This window comes from Herpailurus yagouaroundi, unplaced genomic scaffold (genome assembly GCF_014898765.1).
Source record: "Herpailurus yagouaroundi ecotype Mexico unplaced genomic scaffold, PumYag 218, whole genome shotgun sequence".
In the NCBI taxonomy this organism is placed as follows: Eukaryota; Metazoa; Chordata; class Mammalia; order Carnivora; family Felidae; genus Herpailurus; species Herpailurus yagouaroundi.
This window is the reverse complement of record NW_024412449.1, coordinates 2,735,022-2,757,091: the sequence shown is the minus strand read 5'-3', so window position 1 is coordinate 2,757,091 and position 22,070 is coordinate 2,735,022. Positions and strand designations below refer to the sequence as shown.

At 47.3% G+C, this 22,070-nt stretch overlaps 1 protein-coding gene across 1 annotated transcript in view; it reads right to left on the bottom strand.

Moving 5' to 3' along the window:
- Nucleotides 1-22,013, bottom strand: part of DKK3 (dickkopf Wnt signaling pathway inhibitor 3) — a 46,434-nt gene extending 24,421 nt beyond the window's left edge. Inside the window, exons 1-3 of the mRNA XM_040456862.1 lie at nucleotides 21,775-22,013; nucleotides 14,183-14,320; nucleotides 11,223-11,306 (exon numbers count right to left, since the gene is read on the bottom strand). Of these exons, the coding sequence (XP_040312796.1) occupies nucleotides 11,223-11,306; nucleotides 14,183-14,320; nucleotides 21,775-21,987 (435 nt within the window). The 5' untranslated portion in view covers nucleotides 21,988-22,013. The remainder of the gene's footprint in view (nucleotides 1-11,222; nucleotides 11,307-14,182; nucleotides 14,321-21,774) is intronic.
- Nucleotides 22,014-22,070: the final 57 nt, after the last annotated feature.

Below are 22,070 nucleotides of genomic sequence, written 5' to 3'. Positions count from 1 at the left end.
GAGAAAATTCATTTCTGTTTTCACATTTTGTTTTAATGTTTTTTTTTTTTTTTTTTATGTTTGAGAGAGAGACAGAGTACAAGCGGGGGAGGGACAGAGAGAGAGGGAGACAGAATCTGAAACAGGCTCCAGACTCTGAGCTGTCAGCACAGAGCCCGACGCAGGGCTCGAACTCACGGACTGTGATATCATGACCTGAGCCAAAGCTTGAAGCTTAACCGACTGAGCTACCCAGGGCACCCAACTGTTTTCTCATTTGTAAAATGAGAGGTTTGGTCTAGAGCAGGAATAAGGAATGGATGTCAAGTATAGTGCTTTTCCAACTGATTTCCAGTGGCTGCTTGAAGTGCTGGGTTGTCTCAAGTTCCAAGGCCCTATCTGGGCTCATTAGGAAGTAACTGCAATGGCTGCCATAGTCAAGGTGGTGGGGGAGGGGGGAATGGCAGTGTTGTGCCACCTGCTTTCATCCCTAGTCTACAGGAGCTCAAAGGTCCCTGATAAAATTTTCCATTTATAACTCTGTGACTCAGTGCAATATCGTTTTACTTATCTTTGGCATGAGGCCTGTCTTCATACACAGCAACTTTCTCATCTGCTTTATTTAGCACCTCAGCAGCCATCACCTGAGAAACTTTCTGAATTACTGTGTTTCAAGTGGAGCAACTTTACAACAAAACAAACATATTTATTGATTTGTCACAGTCCAGAAAGCTGCTTCCTGTCCCCAGGGGTCCGGCAAAGCAGGTCAGAAGGAGAATTTACATTTACTGGGTATCTATTAAGTGCCAGATGCTTTCTACACATTGTCTCTTCTAAAACACCCTTGGGGCGGTCACTGAATTCTCCTTTCACCCAGCAGGGACCAGCACTCAGAGCAGTGAGGGAAGCCCCTCCCCTCCCGCCACAGGATTCCAACCCATGGCACTTCGCAACTCCAAATTCCACTGCACTGTGCTCCCTTAAATGTGCCCAATGTCTTGTTTCTTCTTATTCTTCCAGGAGGTGGAGGTGAAAAATGAAGCTAACGGCAGTTCTAGACTGAGCCATGAGATGTGTGCAAACATTTAGATGGCCCCATCCGCAGCCATCATTCCCATAGTTTTCCCTCCAGTCTGCTGGAGCTGTCACCAAGAGCAGACGTTCCTGCCTGACTGGGAGGCCAGCTGAGCTCATCAGATTTGGGGGCCTGACGGTGAGTCCCCTTCCTTACCCAGGTCCCCTCCACTGGCCCTACCTCTGATCCAGAGGATGACAGGGCATGGCCAGGGCCTCCACTGGCACTGTCCTCTGTCCTTCCTCCCAGGAAAGCCCTCCCTACCACCAGTGGGAATTCAAACACTGCTGCCACCACCACATGCTCTCCCCGGAAGTCAGAGACCCCACCAGAGCCCCGGGAGTCTGTGGTTCCCCCGGCAGGAAAGTGGGAGGCCTGTGGAGCCTCCATGATTCTTCTAGGAGACTCTGTTGGGGGGTCTTGTAAAGGAGGGAGGGGACAGGGCATAGATTAAAAATGGTCAAGAAAATCACATCTTTGGATCCCAGAGATGAATCTCCAAGATGGAGGCTGGCCCTGCATGCAGCCAACCTGGGGCTAGAGGCTGGGGCCAGGGTGGAAATCTCTGGGCAGTGGCGGCAGCTACACCTCAAAGACATCCCCTAAGGCTGTGGCTGTCACACTGCAGAGGCCACACTGCCTTGACCAAGGGCAGCAGGGCCCAGGAAGTTTTATCCAGCCCTTCTGCTCAGATTGGGCCCTTGAGTCCCCCAGCGCCTGCAGTCACGGAAACCAAGAGATAAAAAAATGTCCCACCTCATGCCCCCCTGGTGGCAATGGACAATAGGTCGGCTGCTGTGGGAAACAGTATGAAGGTTCCTCAAAACATTAAAAACAGAATTACAATATGACCCAGCAATTCCAGTTCTGGGTTGATACCCAAAAGAACTGAAATCAGGGACTCGAAGATAGTATTTGCACGACCCCTGTTCACAGCAGCATATCGGCAATAACCCAGAGGTGGAAACAACCCAAGTGTCCACTGATGAGTGAATGGAAACAAAATGGCATAGGCATACAACGGAATATTACTCAACATTACAAAGGAAGGAAATTTTGATACATGCTGCAACATGCTAAGTGAAATGAGCCAGTCACCAAAAAAACCAAACTTAAACAAAACAAAAAACAAAAACAAATACTGTATGATACCACTCATAGGAGCTACCTGGAGAAGTCAAATTCCTAAGAGACAGAAAGCAGAAGATTGGGGGTTGGGGTTGGAAGAAAGGATGCCGTAGGGAGTTACTGTTTAATGGGTACAGCGTTTCAGTCCTGCAAGATGAAAGGATGTCTGGAGATTGGCTGCACAATGGTGTGAATGTACCTACTACTGAGCTATGTACATAAAAATCATCGGGTACGATAAATTTGATGTTGTATGTATTTTACCACAATTCAAAAAAATGGTCCATTAAGTGTACGGGTTTTGGGAGTTTGGGAATCAAGAAGACGTGAGGGATGTGTTTTGTGTTTTTTTTTAGTACAGGCTCTGCTTGCACAACTTCTCTGAGCCTCAGTTACTTCATCTGCAAAATGGGGTCAGTAGGTATCTGCCTTGTGTGGTTCCCACGCAGATTATGTAAGGGGAAGTTGGTCAGATCCTAAGCACAGTGCCTGGCAAACAGCCAGGACTCCACAAATGGCAGCTCTTCCCTTCATCATCATCTATTACTATTAGCGTCATTATGGTCATTAGTTATTACTGAGCACTCCATACATCACAGCACCGATGGGGTGGTCTGAACTGTTACCAGGATTTTCCCTGAAAATGAGCAACAGGTGGATTTGGAGAGGGGGGGGTGGTAACTTTATGGCCACTTTCAGCACCATACGGACTAAATGAGGGAATACGGTGGGATGCTGTGGCCCTTGGTATTATTTTTTTTTCCCCTGATGTTACTTTTAAAATAACACAAAGTGGGTTCATGAGCTTTGGGAGTTATTCAGAACAATGCCAAGGGGCAAGGAAGGGCAGAGCCACATATCTTACAGCCAGGATGCAAAGGTCCTATGGTGAATGTTGCTCAGGCTGCTCTGGGGGAGGGTCCTTAGGTCCCAGTAGCAGCAGACAGCCACACACCTACATGGAGAGTTCTCCAGCCCCGGACATGCTCGGGCTGCTCAGAAACCACAGAAGTCGGCTTGTTCTGCAGCAGATGCCGTCAGCCTCATGAGATTTCAAGTTCGATCACTGTCATTTAGCTGGCCTGCCTAGTGGCACCAAGCAAAAGCAGACCATTCCATTTCTAAGTAGACGTTTCCAGATTCCAATCTCTGAGGCTGGGCATTTTGTAGGGCACAAGGGACTCAGACCTTGAACTTCACCAGGATTAAGCAAAACTTTGTCCCCACCAATGAACGTTTCCACTGACCAAACCATGTCTTCCTGGTTCTTTCCTCTGGGGATTGTGTGGAGCCTCAATACACTGTATACACAGTACAGGGCATGTCAAACTGTTTCAGATGCAGGATGTTACTAACTCAGCATGTATGTCTAACTCCTTGGCTGGGCTCTTGAAGCCTTTCCTGATCTAATTTCTGCCTCTCCCCAGCCTCATCTGCTGCTCCCCCCAAGCATGCATCCGCTCTGGCTTTCTAAACTATGCAGTGTTCCTCACACGTGGTCTTATTTCCGTAAGCCTCCCTGGCTTTGAACCAAGAATGTTTCTGCAAGGAATGCCCTTCCTCCCCACAACTGAGAATTCCTAGATATCATCCAAAATACAGCTCAAGTGTCACCTCTTCCAGGAAGCCGGCTGAGAAATGTGAAGGGTCTAAGACTTCACCCTGCTTGCAAAGTGACAAGTGAACCTTCCACGGCTTCATGGGTGGCAGCAGAAGACAGGAGACCCCTGGGTCAGAGACAAAGGACCTTACTGCTGACAACACAGAAGTAGTATGAGCTTCATGTCTGTGACGGGTCCCCTTGGCTTCAAGTCCCATGGGGCAACCAAGGGGGGGCCCAGGTGGGTGCTGTGCATTCAGTGGGTGTGCATCAGAGCTGAGGAATGTCCGGCTTAGAAAACCCAAATCTTTTATAACAGACTGCAGTCAAACCTGCCCTCTGCCCAGGAGGAAGAGCCATCTCTGTCTTCCAAGGCTGCTTGCTGTACAAACATCCTTGAAAAGACAGTCTGGAGCAAAAGGGCAATTAGTGCCTCTGTTTATAAAATGAGCACAAATGCCACAGACTAGGAAGGACTGTCTCCCAAAAAAGTCCTCCCTGGCTACCTGATATGGCAGCTGCATGGTGCTCCCTCCCACCATGCCCTGTATGACCTCTGCCTTGGGAAGAAATATGAATTCATGTTATGACCTGTGTATTTTTTTTTTTGGTCTGCTACCGGCCTGGGTGCTCTCTGAAGTCAGGGACTGTCTTTTCTGTTTATCTGTCAGACACAAAGAAGTGCTCAATAAATGTGCAAATAAATGAATAAGTTGAATAATTAATATTGGGAATTTTGACAGCTGTGGTTTTGGGGTAATCAGATAAGGACAGCAAATGTCTGGCATTTACTGACTGCTTACTCTTACGTTCTACACAATGTGTGGCGCTTTTTTTTTTTAACCTGGATTATTTTTATCTTATCTGCAGGGCAACACTACATGGAAGGTACTTTCATTAATACCACTGTACCTATGGAGAAACTAAGGCTTAGAGCAGTTAAGGCATTTAATCAAAATCACACAGCTCATAAGCCATAAGGCCCACACTTTGAACTGGATCCGCCTGGACCCAAGAAGCCCTTAGCCACCCCACTGAAATGCTTCTCCTACAGTAGGCAACCAAGCATTTGTCTGGAGTGTGGGGGGAGAAGGAAGGAGGCAATGCTTATCTTTTCGTGTTTACAGGGGTGGAGGCAGTTGCCTGCACGTCACTGTCACCCCCTCCCCAGGGTGACTTGTACACTGAACGCTGGGATAGTTTCCACCGGAACTTCACACCTTCCTAATCTGCCTCACAGTGGGGCGGATGCTTTTTGGTCTTGGGAACAGTCTGGAATGCAAAACTGACCTTGCTCCCTGAAAAGGGGAGTAAGGATGAGATAAATCTGTGGAGCCTCTATTTGCTACAACTTCTAACACGCAGACAGCCATTGCCCTGGACCTACTGGTATCCAAAGGAATAGAAATAAAAAAAAGGCTCTAGATGATCACCCGTTGTAACACCCACTATAGATGAGGGTTGGTGGAATACAGTCTCAGAAATTGCTAAGAATAAAAGTAGTACAATCTTTCTGGAGGAAAATACGGCACTATCTCTCAAAATGTTATATATGCACACCCTTTGGCTTATTTAGCAATTTAATTTTTAAAAGTTACACAATGAAAATACTTGCAAAATCATTTAAAAATATAGACAGATGTGGGGTGCCTGGGTGGCTTATTTGGTTAAGCGTCAGACTTCGGCTCAGGTCATGATCTCACGGGTCATGAGTCCGAGCCCCAAGTCGGGCTCTGTGCTGACAGCTCAGAGCCTGGAGCCAGCTTTGGATTCTGTGTCTCCCTCTCTGTCTGCCCCTCCCCTGCTCATGCTCTCTCTCTGTCTCTCAAAAATTAAAAAAAATGTTAAAAAAAATTTTAAAAATATGTAGACAGGGGCGCCTGGGTGGCGCAGTCGGTTAAGCGTCCGACTTCAGCCAGGTCACAATCTCGCGGTCCGTGAGTTCGAGCCCCGTGTCAGGCTCTGGGCTGATGGCTCGGAGCCTGGAGCCTGTTTCCGATTCTGTGTCTCCCTCTCTCTCTGCCCCTCCCCCGTTCATGCTCTGTCTCTCTCTGTCCCAAAAATAAATAAAAAACGTTGAAAAAAAAATTAAAAAAAAAATATGTAGACAGATGATTATGGCAAAATTATAAATAATTCATATGCTCCTCTTAAAAACATTTTTAAAATATAGAGATAAAGGAAAAGTGTCTGCAAATTTCAATTCCTCCAGAGATATCTACTATTAATGATTTAGCATATATTTTGCTCAGCTTTTTAGGCATACTTTTCTTTCTAAAAATAAGGTATTTTTATATGCTGTATGTGTAAAGTGTATTTTATATACTTTATATAGTATACACACTGTTCTGCGATTGCTTTTTTCACTTAACATTGAATTAAGACATCCTTTCATATTAACTTCTATGAAACCTAAATGAAACTCATTTGTGTTAACTTCATAGTATTTTCATGTTGCATGTGGCATCATGCATATTTCATGAATTCCTTCTTGAAGGATACTTAGGTCGAGGACAGTACAATTTAATACAGCCAGGTTATAGCTCAAAGAGAAATGCCTACTTCTTCTTCAAATCCACTCACCCACATCAACTTTATTTGGGACTGTTTATATCCATTTCTCAGAATGATCCAGAACTCTTCGATTTTTCCTAAATTTTTTTTCCTGCTGTATTAAGGCATGAGGGCCCTAAACTTGGCCAGAAATCACAAAGTCAACTCAAACTATAAATCTAGAAATGCAAACATACCCAGATGTTTGGTTACAGGACTGGAGACCTGCACATTCACACAAGACTATGCTATCACCCTTATGACCCAAAGTCGGCTGTTTTCTATAGAAACCAGTATACATCCTGCCAGCTTCCCGTAACTTGTCAGCGCCTGACTGTCACCTATTCTTGTCATTCACTGTGTCCCATCCTTCCTTCAGTGTGTATCCCCAATGCCCAAACCAGACACAAATGACTGGCAAGGACAAGATGGGGGCAGGGTGAGTCAACCTGAGCACAGAGCTTCTGGCAAAGCCCATGACTCAGAGGGTGAGGCAGGCCTCAGAAGAACTTAGCCCCAGGCTTTAAACATCAAAGCAAAGAAGCCAGTGGAGGCCTTTTACACATAACCTCAGCTGCCAAGCAAATTCCATTCTTTTTCCAACAGGTTGCTGGGAACCAGGGGAGAAGCCAATTAGAACCCAGTTTTAATTACTTTTCAATAATAACAAGCCTTACAAAGAGCTTTTATAAACCCTGCCTTCCTAGATTCTCACCCAATTTTGTCAACCAGAGATTATTAGCCCCATTTGATAAACGAAGAAACCGAATCACAAAGGTCAGAATTTGTAAGGGTCAGGGCAGGGTTTGAACCCAGGTTCAGACTACCTTGTTCAGACTTCAATCGGCCTGGACACAGACAGGGAAGGGCTGTATTTCCCAGGACTTGGCCACCCCTGCCTCTCTGTCCAACAGGACTCCCAACAGGAGGCAAGGACTTTGGGAGCTGACCGAGTTTCTCTAACAGACTCATGCTCTGCCCAATGCATTTCTGTTAAAATACACCTCCAGTGACTTGTTATCATGGTGCCCTCAGCAATTCCACGAAATTGATAAGGGCGACTCCAGCATCAAATATCAGGGGATGGGGAGCAAATGAAGCTGGTACCCCACCTGTGTTGACTCTGTGACGAATGAACGGTTGGAAGCAAAGGAGAACCTGAGGCCTAATGGAGAAGGGGGTCAACTGACCTCCTTTCTTCTCTCACATGCTTGGTGAGTCTGTCTCTCAGGGCTTTGAGGTGACCAGATGTTTACCATTCAAGGGGAAACAAACCAACATAAGTCTTCAAAAAGTCCAGCCATGGTTTACCATTCTACTTCCCCAGCCTTTGACACAAAAAACAAAGTACCCTCACAAAAGAGAAGACATTTGGTTTCACACTTGTGGAGAATTCCCTTGTCACTGTCCATAGACCACCATCTCTAGTAAAAAAAGGCACTGTCTGCATTGATCATTCTCTGGGACAAGGGAGTCTTGGTCACTCAAACTGCTACCATCTGGATGTTTTGGGTAGTGAAATGTACCTGTGGTCTCCTAAGTCTTGAGTGGTATCTTGGAGTTGGTTGTACGTGATTGGATGTGTAGGTTCAAACTCGGTATAGTCAGCTGGAAAAACAAACTCACTCTTCTAGATCATATTCGAATGTGAAAACAGAAAAGACAGCAAATGCATGATGTGCTAAGCTTTGTAGTTGTGAGCCGTATTTTAATGAGAGGACATGTCCCTTCAAAATGGTGCCTTGGCTAATTGGGCGAGATGCTTCATGTTTGGGGACACTGTTCTATAAATAAAAGCTTCTCGTTTATGCATAATGGCTTGTCCGCTCTCTGGCTTCCGGCACGCCACTTTCTTCCTAACCCCTCTGCTCAAAAGTAGCCCAACATCAATCAGCCCACCCACTGGCCCGTGAAGGGAGCCGGGCTGAGGGCTTAGAACAAAAGCCTCACAGAAAGACGTCAGACCCCATCACCATCGCAGGGGCGCTCAGGTGAAATAACAAAACGCTTTCACATCTGAATGTAAAAACAGACCAAGACCTTGCACATACTGGGCTAAATTTTCTAGACAGCCATATAGTATTACTGTCTGTAACTTTCCATGGGCCTCCTTGGGTTACCATACCTATTAATACACATTGCAGCATTTGAAGAAAGGAAAATATGGAGTGCACGGTGATTATTTTTAATTGAATTCATCTGCGCGTTTTAAATCCTGAAACTTCAGCCCCTGTTTACAGTATTTGAAGGTTTGAACAGCATAGCATTTTGTTCTTTTGAATGGCAAATCTCTCTTTCCCATTTCAGAGAAAGTTTCTTCAGCGTGTAATGCATTTCAGGGCCAACTGTAAAAATCATTATATTACGAAACTACGGAACGGGACAGTGGTGACAATGTTCATCCGTTTGCAAAAATCATTATATTACGAAACTACAGAATGGGACAGCAGTGACAATGTTCGCCCGTTTGTGTCCCTCTGAAGGAAATCTAGTCTTTATGGCTTCCTATTCACTAAAAGGAGTGCCTCGTTTCTGTAAAGATGATGCCCAAGCCCCAGCTCAGTTGTGTTGGAACAATGGTGACCCAGGAACCAAGGAGGAGTTGAATGGAAGAATTCTGTGGGCATTCGATACTAGATCTTGCTTCTCTGACTCTTGAGAAGCCACACCAACAATGAGAGAGGCTCTGTTGTAAGGTACACATGCCACCATTTCTGCCACATGATAGCCCTTCCACAGATGACTTCAAAAGTCTCCAGTCTGTTCTCTAAAGACCATGGGACTTGCCAGACACCGGCCAGTCAAGTATCCGATGCCCCAAATCTCCCTTCTAGATAAGCAAAGTGGAATTTATTCCCACAGACAAACTCAAGGAGTTTCTTGAGCAGAAATCAAGAACTGGGTTTCTATGATCTATCCCTTCCCGTCAACCTGCATTCACAAGACTGGCTTGGGATTATACGCTGCACAAAGGCGCTGTGGGCCCTCCATCACAGGATGGACACAGGAGACTGTGCGGGCAGGTGTGGGGATTCTGGGCCTCCCAGCTGGCCCCGGAGCACGGACACACATGGGCACACAAGGCCACGCACACCAGGGGCAGCTGGGAAGTGAGCTCACTGGTGGCGGCACACAATTGTGGCCCAAGCACATTCTCAGCATCTTCAAGATCTTCAAGATCTTTAAGATCTTGTTTCTCCCCGCCGCCCCCCCCCCCCACCCGCCCCGCCACTCTCAGGGCCTCAGTTCCCTTCCCACAGGGCTCAAAACCTGACACATTCACCTCACTTGGAGGGAAAAAGAGAAGGCATGGGGTGGGCCTCTGGCAGGTGTTCATCATAAGGCCCTGGGAAGCTTCCCGGAAAAAGGATGTACCATTGTGCAATAACATGTTTTTTTTTTTCTTTTTTCTCACACTTGACAACAGAGACATTTTTGCTAGTTCACAGCCCTGAGCGTTCTGTTTCCCCCACCCTTTCTATTGCATGGTTTCTGCTGAGGCTTTCCTTCCCTCAAGGGGCCCCAAACAGAGACCTAAATGTATAACACTCTGAAGCTTTTCCCTCTTGGTACCATGACCACATCCTGTGGCTGTTTGTCTGTCTGTTTTTGTTTTCTTTTTTTGCTTCCCTCTCTCTCTTCCCACCTTTGAAGCGCAGCCTCTCTTCCTTCCAGACCGTCCGTTGACCCTATCTTCACTCCAAAGGCTTCTGTGACCAGGGTGACCCAACTCGTAAGTGACAAACCCCTGCTTCCAGCCTCCGCTGCTAGAGCTCTTTCCATTTCACTACAGAGCTTGCCCCCAGGTCCCTTGAATGGTGGGTCACCATTATCACACACAACCAACTGGACCCCCCAGCCTGAGGTAAATGAGCACCGTGCCAGAACCAAGCAAAAAGGACCCACCAACTACCAACCACATCAACACCACCTCCCTAGCTGTTGTGGGTACACTGCTACCCTTCCTATGAGAATACCAAAAGAAATGAAGAAAAATCCTTGATCCCCTGTGAAGGCCAGGGATGCGTTCCGCATGTTGGAGGGTAAGAACTTGTGGTTAAAGTCTGTGTCAGGAACCTGGGGACAGACAGGCTGGTTCTTGGGGTCCCCATAGAGGAAGCACATTTTTACTGCTGACCATGTCACATGGCAGTCACCTTGTCCACTCCTCATCAGGCATCTGCATCTGAAGCCAGCCACCTCTCTGAGAAGGTAAAGTACAGGTGAGCCACCTGGGGCCTGGGAGTCTGGACACCAGTGACTCCAACTAGGTCATCTCCCAACTGGTGCCCAGGCTTTCCTCCTGTGAAATATGCCCCTTCCAACATTAGGACTATGTGGTTCTATAAAAACCATGCCGCCATTGGACAAAGCAGCAGGCCACTGTGTAGTAGGAACAATCACAAGTGGCCAGAGCATGAGGCCTGGAGAAGGAGGACAGCCCTTTTCCCTTAGACCACGGGCTTCCCTGTGAGGTCTTCCTGCTCTCAAACTGCCTGACCAGGGCTGGGCTTGTAAGAAGCCTGGCCACACCAGAGGTTCTGGGGATTCCAGGTTGGATGCATCAGATCTCATGGCCAGAGCCCCCAATCAATGTACTTGGTACCTCCTTATTCCCTTTCAAGGCTGAGGGGGAGCCATGCAAATACCAACTGAATCTCATTTCCCTGTTTTTCCTGATGCAGAGAGCACTGAGCCAGAGCCTGTTACCAGACTGCATTGTTCCATCCAGAAATGCAGGCATCCGGGCATCTTGGTAGAAAGGAGGCAGAAGAGGTGAATGAGAGTCAGCTCCCTTCTGCCCACAGCCTGAAGTCTGGGTCACCCGTCACAAGCTAAACAAAGGTGTGCACCTCCGGGGTGAGCCCAGGAGAGAGGACAACTCACGTGGCTCCTTTTGGCTTCTTCGTCTCCCACAGACGTGATGACCGTCTCCGAAAAGACCGTCTGTCCAGTCTGGTTGTTGGTGATCTACGGCAGAGCAAGTATAGTGAGCATGCAACAGAAGGAATTCTGGGCACATCCCACAAGCTGGTTTCTTTCTTCCATTTTCTGAAAGCAGGGGCATCTGCCAAAATAGAGAGAATGCCCACTCCCCCTTTCGTTCTGAACTCCACCAGAAGCCGTCAGACAGACGGCCTCCTCTCTGCGCCGCGATAAGGAACATAACAGAGTCTACCTCATAGGGTTGCTATGCAGAGTGCTGGGGAGGTCTGTGCAAAGCCCTCGGCACAGAGCCGGTCATCGAGCACATACTCAACACTGGCTGCTTTTATTGCTCTTGGGGCTCGTCACCTGAAACTCAACGTCAACTTTCTTTTCAACAGTGACAGGTCTGGGTGTCTAATCAAACATCTCTCATGAGAAGCAAGCAGGCTTTACCCACAGCTACCCCACTCCTGATTCTGGCGAAGTATTTTATCAAGAAAGCGCTTAAGTACAATGGGAGGCTCCCTTATCTGGCGTCTGGATCTGATTCTGTAACCAGCAGCAGGCGCCTCTAAGCTGAGCCCCCCAAATCCTGACAGGCACCGCGGGCCACTCCTGCCCCACCAAAGGCCCTGTCTATCGAATGCTCGTGCTGGTGGTGAAGAGCAGAAAGGATGTCCGCCCAGGAGGTGGGAGATCTGTGTTCTTCGAGCCTCGGCTCAGCTACCAACAGCCATCTAGCATGCCACCAGGAACAAGCCACTTCTCTGATTCACAGTGTCCTCATTACTAGGTCATCTGTAAAGTTCCTGCCAGCTCTAATATCACAAGGAGGCTGCATCCAGAACAAAGTGGAAACTCAGCCTAATCTGTCACAGTGGATCCAGCTGCCGTTCTGAAGAGATATATTTTAATCAACATATATACACACACACACATATATATAACATACAATCAACATATATACATATATGTAATATAACATATAATCAACACACATATATATACACACGTATAAAATTGAGAGCGAGTGTGAGTGGAGGTGGGAGGGGCAGAGGGAGAGAGAGAGAAAATCTTAAGCAGGCTCCACACTCAGCACAGAGCTCGATGAGAGGGTTGATCCCATGACCCTGAGATCGTGATCTGAGCCGAAATCAACAGTCAGACGCTCAACTGACTGAGCCACCCAGGCGCCCCTTTAACATTTTTATCTTGATAAATCTCCACTCCAGCAAATAGGCAGTGTCTTCTTCCTCTATGCCAGATTTTTGCCAGATTAACTGATGGTATATTTTAAAAAATTCTATGGTTCTATACATGCAGGACTTCTTAAAGTCTTTAGTATATACTAGTGCGCATTTTTCTATCTCTAGGAGGAGAAGTAAGGAAAATGTTTTCAAAATCTGTTTCACCACCCCCCAGTCCCTCTTTCGTGAAGCACTGCATAGGACAGGTGCTCCATGGAACCTACTGGAGAACTAGTACGCTGTGCTGATAACATAAATTTACTGGAAAAAAAAAAAGGAATATAAGAACTTGCTGTTGCAAGCACTTTGTAGTTTACAATGATCTCTCATGTACTTTAAACTATTTGTCCCTCATGCTACTGTCACGTATGAATTGACACACTTATTTCATAAGTATGGTTAGTGAAGGACATAAAATTTAAATAATTTTTCAAAATCATACTAGTTACTGGAAGGACTCACACTTGGGTATTCCAACATCTACAAGAAGCATTCTTAAGTAGCCAAACTTGTTATTGTCAAAAAGAATGACTTAACATTGGTTTTGACAAAGATAAAATAATGACTTTTGGAAACATTCTGCAGTCCTCAGATGAGCAATGCTAAAGGATTTTTTTTTTCAGTGAGTGAGTCATTCATTTATCTGGGGGTGACGGGGTACACTCTGAAGCTGGGCCCATCAGTAGGCAGCAGGAGAAGAGCCACATAAAGGCTACTTTACAGTCAAGGCAATGGCCCATAAAAATTGACCCCTTTATGCTCTATGACACACAAACGCTATTGTTTCAACCAAGTCATTACCTGGGCCTTTGAACAAAAGTGAGACTCTCTCGTGAGAACCATCAGGCCCTGTGTATATGAGTTGAGATGAGATTAGAGGTCAAGCTCCTTGATGCTAACGACAGGACATCAACTCAACAGCCTCTACAATGACCCTGGATGTCTGCACGCCAGACTCTCTTCAAGAGAAACCAGGCTCACAAGGTTTGCCCTCACAGTCCTGCCTAAGTCACGATGGCGACCTCTCACGCCAGGGCAGGTTAATGCTACGTGCCTCTGGATTTCTGGTGTTCTGCTTGCTCTTCATGCCAGACATTAAACCAAGAACACTTAGACATGGGGCAGGCTGGGAAAAACTCTGCTATGGGAGTTTGAATGGATAACCAGCAAATGAAAAGATGTTCAATCTCATGGCAATAGAGGCTTTCCATTCTGAAGATGGAGTGTATCACATTCTGAGTTCCTCCTAAGGAAACAGTGAAGATCCATTCACCAAACATGACTCTATTTCAACTCTCTACTAAAACATACATTAAAACCTATGAGATAAATTCCTCAAATTCAATACTAGAGACGTACCTCTCTAGACACTTGTTTGCACCCTTTTTTTTTTTTCAAATGATAAAAACCCCAGACCATTCCTTTGCAATTGGACTGGCAGGCAGCCTAGAGTTGAATTTATTACTTGAATGCAAAAGCAATTTAGGTTTTTGATATGTACACCACTCTCCCACTTAAACAGCTCCCTTACTCCCTCTGGTTTTTAATCTGTGTTTTACCAACCTTGTTTGTATTTTCGGCTTATGGATCAAATTTGTAAACAAGACCTTAGTTCTCTGATGGGGCGGGGTGCTACAGAAAGGAGAACGTGCTGGCCCTGGCCACGCTTACCTTGTGAATTTCTCGGTGCACGTGGATGGTATTATTTCCAATCTTGGTTTCTGTGTTGGTCTCATTGTGATAACTGGAAGGTAATTTTGCCACGTTTACTTCTGACGATGTTTTAGCAGCAGCTTCTTCTGCTTCCATCTATTAAATCAATGAACTTAATGAGCAAAGTTGTTTTCTCTTGATACAAATCATTCCACTAGAAAAAAAGAAAACCACTTCTCTTTTCCTCTTCTGCAATTACAAATAATGGTAGCAATATATACCATTAAGTGAATACCCACTACAATAAGACACTGCACTAAATGTTTTACATATGTTATAGCCTTAAATCCCACCTCCCTAGGAGGTGGGTGTGAATGTACCCATTTTACAAATGCGGAGAGTAAGGCTCAGGGAGACTGGATAACTCCCCAAGACTATCAGTGAAGGGCATCACTCATCATCAGGGAAATGCAAACCAAAACCACAATGAGATACCACCTTATAGCTGTCAGAATGGCTAAAACCAAGAACACAAGAAACAACAAGTTGTTGGTGAGGAGGTAGAGAAAAAAAAGAAGCCTTCATGCACTGCTGGTGGGAATGTAAACTCGTGCAGTCATGATGGAAAACAGAATGAAGGTTCCCCCAAAAACTGAAAATAGAATTACTGTATGATCCAGTAATTCCACTACTGGGTAGTTACCCGAAGAACACAAAAACACTGATTCGAAAAGATATATGCACCCCTATGTTTACTACAGCATTATTTACAATAGCCAAACTAAGGAAGCACCCTGAGTGTCCATCGATAGATGAGTGGATAAAGAAGATGTGGTATACACACACACACACACACACACACACACACACACACACACACAGAGGAATATTACTCAGCCATAAAAAAGAATGAAACCTTGCCATTTGCAACAACATGGATGGAGCTAGAGGGTATAATGCTAAGTGAAATAAGTCATTCAGAGAAAGACAAATACCAGAAGATAACACTCAAATGTGGAATTTAAGAAACAAAACACAAAAACAAAGACAAAAAAGAGACAAACAAATGACTCTTAACTATAGAGAACAAACTGGTGGTTACCAGAGGGGACATGGGTGAGGGGATGGGTGAAACAGTGAACGAAGTGAATTAAGAGTATACTTGGGGAGCCTGGGTGGCTCAGTCGGTTGAGCATCCGACTTCAGCTCAGGTCATGACCTCGCAGTTTGTGAGTTTGAGCCCCGCGTTGGGCTCTGTGCTGACAGCTTGGAGCCTGGAGCCTGCTTCGGATTCTGTATCTCCTCCTCTCTCTGCCCCTCCCCTGCTCATGCTCTGTCTCTCTGTCTCTCAATAATAAATAAACGTTAAAAAATTTTTTTAAAAATGTATACTTATCCCGATGAACACTGAGTGATGTGTAGAATTGTTGAATCACTATATTGTACACCTGAAACTAATATTATACTGCATGTTTACAGAAATTAAAAATAAAAAAATTGGGGGCACCTGGGTGGCTCAGTAGGTTGAGCATCCGACTTCGGCTCAGGTCATGATCTCACAGTTCGTGGGTTCGAGCCCCACGTCAGGCTCTGTGCTGACAGCTCAGAGCCTGGAGCCTGCTTCGGATTCTGTGTCCCCTTCTCTCTCTGCCCCTCTCCCACTTGTGCTCTGTCTCTCTCTGTCTCTCAAAAATAGATGTCAAAAAAATTTTTTTAAATAAAAAAATTAAAAAAGTCACTGTAGGATATCCACAAGACACATAAAAAGAAAAAAAAAGACTGTCAGGAAAGGGCAGACGTGGGATCTGAGCATGCTTCCATTGAACGGTCTTGACCCTTGTACACCTGCTGTTGGTGCCCTGTCCATCTCCCCGTGACCTGCATCCAACTCCCTTACGTGCCAACAACCAGCTTTGTTTCTCTCTGGCAGCTCAGCGTGCTCAGCCTGCACAGACCTCAAGCGCTGGGGAGTTAATACCCCAGGAACCATCCTCAATCAGTGAGCCAAAGGCTATGCTGGTAAGTACCCCACCCCCCTCTCCCCGAGAAGAGGCAGAGTCTCTCTGACTCCCAGTGGGACTGAACCCCAGTGGTGCCTCAGTGCCTAGCAGTAACCTGCTCACTAGCACAGTCTCTATTCCTTCTCTTCTCCTCCATCTTACTTTCCCGCTTCCTTCTAGTATTTCTGGGATCACTTCCCAAGTAAATTATTTGTCCCCAAACCTTTGCTGCAGGGTCTGGTGGTGAGGGGTGGGAAAAGCCAAACATCCCCAAGACAGCCCCTTACCTGATACAGGTAGGGCGACAGCTATGTCTCCTTCCCCACCCCACCTCTTGGGTACAACAGGGACCCTTGTAGAGAGAGGGCCAGCTGACTAGTTCCCAGGGTCTCCCCTCTTTCTGGCTCTTCTTCAACATGTGTTCTTCTCTGGTGTCAGATTTCTTTTTTTTTTTTTTTTAATGTTTATTTATTTTTGAGAGAGACAGACAAAGAGCGAGTGGGGAGGGGCAGACACACACACACACACACACACACACACACACACACACACAGAATCCGAAGCAGGCTCCAGGCTCTGAGCTGTCAGCACAGAGCCCGACGTGGGGCTCAAACCCACGAACCGTGAGATCATGACCTGAGCCGAAGTCGGAGGCGCCCCTGGTGTCAGATTTCTGAGGCTGCTGGTCTCAAATCCTCCAGTCTTATGAGCCTCCGTGACACTTATACCAGATATGTCATTCAACCTGAAGCTGTACCCAATTTCCCCTTGTGCGTTTACCACCGTGCCCCACCTCGAGGGAGTAGTTGACAATGTGACCAGTTCATAGCTGACTGGACTCAAAGAAAGGCCAGTTGAGCCAATCCGATACTCTCTCTAGGATTTAAACGAGAGACACAAAGAGAAGTTCTAGTTGGTGGCTGGCAGTTTTCCAACACTGCTATCTTTGACTGGGCTATTTTTACTTCTCAAAACTAATCCTCAAAAAGATTCTCCTATTAAAAAAAAAAATCACTGTCTTCTATTCTCTCATGTACTAAATAAGGCACCTCTTTTTTCCTGTGTCTCTCAACCACATTTGATGAGCTGGGATGGATACGGGAAAAGAATTGCCATGTCGCGACGTAGCACAAAAACACTGAACTAGAAGTGAGTCTGGTAGACACAAATGAGGACTTGGTCAACAACTGCTGTGTTTGACCCTGAGAGGATTGCCAAGGTGTCCGAAACTTGATCACTGGATTCATCATCATCGTGGTCATCGTCACAATAGACGGCCTCCACCTTTGGGCATCAGCTATGTCTGAGCCAATGCGCCACGCCTTCCCTGCCTCCCTGAGCATTCACAGCAACGCTAGGAGGAAGGTGTTGTTGCCCTCATTCTGCAGATGAAGAACAGGAGTGAAGAGAAGTGAAGGGACCTTCCTAAGTCATCACATCACATTGTTAGTAAGCGGCAAAGCTCAGACAGAACTCAGGGCAATCTGACTCCGAATATTGTGACTTGTCCAGTGTGATTCTGCCCTGAGGAGCTTATGCATTTACTGGGTAGATAGCAGAGCCCCACATAAACCACTTTGGGGATGATTATGACAGTTTCTAGAAGCAAGCCAGGGGTTTAAAGAAATGAAAAGAAAGGCCTCCAGGAGGAGGAGGAGGGGTGACTGAGCTGGTCTCCAAGAATGGGTAGGATGTGAACGGAAAGGGGCACGAGGAGGCAAGGCTGTGGCAGCCTGGACAAGAATGGTGTGTGTTGTTGGCTGGGGCACAGGGTCCACGTTGGGCACAGGATAAAACGGTGGATGATGATGTAGAGAGGGACTCATGGGCAGATCCAGCTGTCAGAACAGAGCTCAACGTGGGGCGCAAACCTACAAACCATAAGATCATGACCTGAGCCGAGGTCGGACGCTTAACCAACTGAGTCACCCAGGTGCCCCTTAAATTTTTTTTAAGTGACAGATCCTGGAAAGTTTAGTGACAGAAAAGATACACCTGGAAAGAGCAGGAGGCTGAAGATGCTAGAGAGGCTATATCCAGAAGCAGAAGGGAATATTTTCATGTTTTTAAAATTCCCATTGGAAACTGAATCCTCCAGTTTGGCTTTCGAATAATCGACAAATTACCAAATCTAAAGTTTGCTCTGGGCTGAGCAGAGATTCTTTTTATAAAACCTTCTCCCTCTCAACCAGTGGTTATTTCAATAGAATGAGCTAATAGTTCTCTAATGGCACCATGAACTGAAAGTACAGTTTACAATGGAAATTTCAACCACAACTATTACTGCCACTAGCAAGAGAAACTTAAGCCTACAGCAATAGGAGTTGCTTCATAAAGGAGGAATGTGCATGTTATAAAAAATGGCATTTAGAGCTGGTTGTTTCTGTGTGTCCGTTAAAGGGGTATAGGAAGAAAAACTGGGGAGATAAATCGAGGCTTGGTATTGGGGCTCTTCCTCGGAATACCCGAAGTGATTAAGAACATTCTAGAATGTGTCAGTTACAATGAACAGAAGGAAGGGAGGGGAAGAAAGTGGTTTTATCCTCAAAACACACTCATCAGTAACATATAGAATATTAAAACCTCAAAGTAGGAACAGCCTATATTGAACCATTTGGACGTTTGCTTCCCCCAATAATGATCCTACAAGTACAGTTAACTTCATCTTTCCCTTAACAGTAATCAGCAGCTTGGGGTGCCTGGATGGCTCAGTTGGTTAAGCATCCGACTTCCACTCAGGTCATGATCTCGCAGTTCACGAGTTTGAGCCCCGTGCCGGGCTCTGTGCTGACAGCTCAGAGCCTGAAGCCTGCTTCACATTCTGTGTCTCCCTCTCTCTCTGCCCCTCCCCCATTCATGCTCTGTCTCTCTCTCAAAAATAAACATTAAAAAAAAAAAAAAAGTAATCGGCAGCTGGAGTCAGCTGGGATATTTAAAATATCAGGAAATTACTTGAAAGCAGATTCATTATGCAACTATGTAAACAACTAATCCATCTGTCCTGGTCCTTTCCTCAGGGAAGTAGATAGCAACTATCCTGTATTTATGAGATGTGAGGGGCTTTCGGCAGTCACTTTTATTTTTTTTTAATGTTTACTTATTTTGAGAGAGAGACGGAGACAGAGTCAATGAGTGGGAAAAAGGCAGAGAGAGAGAGAGAGAGAGAGAGAGAGAGAGAGAATCCCAAGCAGTCTCCATGCTCGGTGCAGAGCCTAACTCGGAGGCTTGATCTCACTACTGGGAGATCATGACCTGAGCCCATGTCAAGAGTCGGCCGCTTAACCGACTGAACTACCCTGGCACCCCTCCGGCAGTCTCTTTTAAAAAAAGTAATACTAATAGCCACAATCTATTGAGACTCTATTAAGTATCAGACACTGGTGGTTCTTTGTCATCATCCACACTGGTACTATTAATATGATGACAACGACAGCCATTTCTTCTTGGGAACCAACCATCTCCCATAACCCTGACCGCAAACTCAGGGGGTGACTTCTATTACACAGTTTTACTTAATCCCATTTTAGACAGCAGACAACTTGCTTTACTTGCATCCTCTCCTTTACATCCCCCCTTAGCCTTACGGAGGCGGGGGGACATTTCCTAAATCCCACCACTAGTAAGTGGCAGAGCTAGGACCAGACGGAGAAAGGTTGACTCCCATGGCCTGTTCTCCCGCCATGCAGGTGTTCAGCCTCTCTCAACCTGTCTTCACTGCCATCTAGGACATTCTCTGGGGAGTGACCACTGAGCAGGACAGAGGTAGCAGCCAGCAGATCTCCTGGTGGCAAACTTCCACCAGCCCACCTTCACAACCCAAGCAGAGGTGCATCTGGAGGGAGGAAGCTGGGGCCCTGGCAGAGACAATGAGGACAAGTCCCATGGAGTAGACAGGCCACTAAGAGCTGCTGATCCCAAACTGCTCTGATCAATGAGCAGGACTAAAGAGGCCCCTGCTTCTCCCTCATCTCCCTCAGCAAGCACCACCATCAGAAGACCATGCTGCACAAACAAGTTCATACAGAATAAAAACATGGAGTTGACCTCATCAGTCTCAGTGGGAATCCGTGTGCAACAGGGAAAATCCTGGAACCCAGAGAAAGAAAGCAGATGACCCACCCTGGCACCAGAAGGATCACGAGCTCCATTAATATGCAGGGGTAGAGTAAGAGACGTTAGGGTCCATCTGATTCCCCTCTCCTTTTAATTGTTCCATGTCATGATTCTATTGCCTTCACAGGAAATAGAACGTCTGTCCATGGGTTTTGGAACCTGGCCTGTCCAGTGGATGTTCAGTACAGCTTCCCACACAGCCGCCTCCCAATCCAATGTCCCCTTCACTGCATACTCCATCAGGCTGACTGCTGTGGGAAGGAAGGGGAAATATCCCCAAACTACGCAGATTGTGGGGAGAAAGCAACCTGACCCGGTAGACCAGAGCTAGCATTTAAGGCTCTGTCCAGATGGAACGTAGAGAAATGGGTGGGAAGATGCCTGACACCCCCCGCCCCCAGCCTGGACATCTGGTCTCTTGCTGACTCCTTCACTGGGATGGCTGGCTTCTCTCCAAACACAGGCTACATACAGCCAGAACCAGGCCGGACAGTGACCATGCCCACCGACCCCAGGCACCAGGGACAGCTCCTAACACCTGGGCTGGGAGGGCTGGGCCAGCTGCACCTCTTGCCCTGACGACAAATGGGTGTTCACCATAGAGGATGCCATCCATAGTGTCTGGACCTGGGAGGTGATGGAAAGAAGAAGCCGGGCAAAGTTTTGCTAAGGCATCTGGTACCTGATAATAACAGATGCTGTATATTGCCCACCTATTATATGCCAGGTGCCCACACATACCATGGCATTTAGTTCTAACAGGAAACCGAGGTACAGGATGTTAAGGGACTTGCCCAATGTCGCCCTGCTAGTCAGTGGCAGAGGAGAACCTTGAGCCCAGGACTGACTCCAAAGCACTACTGAGGTGGAGGTGGGTTGCCTTCCACGTTGCCCTCCCCACGCCCACCCCCACATCTCAAAACGCACACTGCTGGGATTCAGGATTCTGATTTTCCTTCGTTCCCTCACACGGCATTTGGGGAAGCCCAGACAGACCAGCAGCAAAGCTTTCGGGGCTTTTTGTCCTCACGTGGCATCCTAACTATGTCTTGAGAAGATGGCACAAGTTCAGAGCCTGACGTACAAGCTACAACTTGAGATCCCCGGAGCTTCCTCTGCCTCTCTGCAAAACCACAGCGCTGGAATACCAGGGGCCATGCAAGCATCCGCTTACGACAGGGGGGAGGGGACAACTGCACACTTGAAGACAATTGCAGGGTAGTGGCCAGCGGCCTGTAAGCAGGTGGTGACCCCGGCTGCCCCTGGGCGAGCCCAGCCGGAGGCTCTCGGCGAACGGGCCCAGATCCAGATCTTTTGGCAGGAAAGTCAGAATGAGATGGGAGTTGAGATCACCCTGCGCTGCCGCGGGATCACTCCGAATCTGCTGCCCGCTCTTTACAGCCCCTTCGCGGAACGGAGGAACCCGGCCAGCGCTCCGAGCACTGCTTCCCCCAGCCAGGGGCTATCCCGAGCCGCCCGCCCGCCAGACGCACCCACCTCTTCCACGGCGCTGCGCAGTTTGTGCTGCGTGTCCTCCATCAGCTCCTCAACCTCGCGGAACATCTCGTTGAGGGTGGCCTCCTCCTGCGGGTAGCTGAAAGCCGGGCCGGGCTCGACGGGAGCCGCGGTCGCCGTGGGAGCCGGCGCGGGGGCCGTGGGGACCGCCGCCGCCAGCAGCAGGCACAGCAGGGTGCCCCCGAGCCGCCGCATCTCCGCTCTGCGCCCGCCGCCGCCGCCGCCTGCGTCCCGGAACGCGGTCAGAGGCGCGCCGACCACCCCCACGCCGGCCCCGG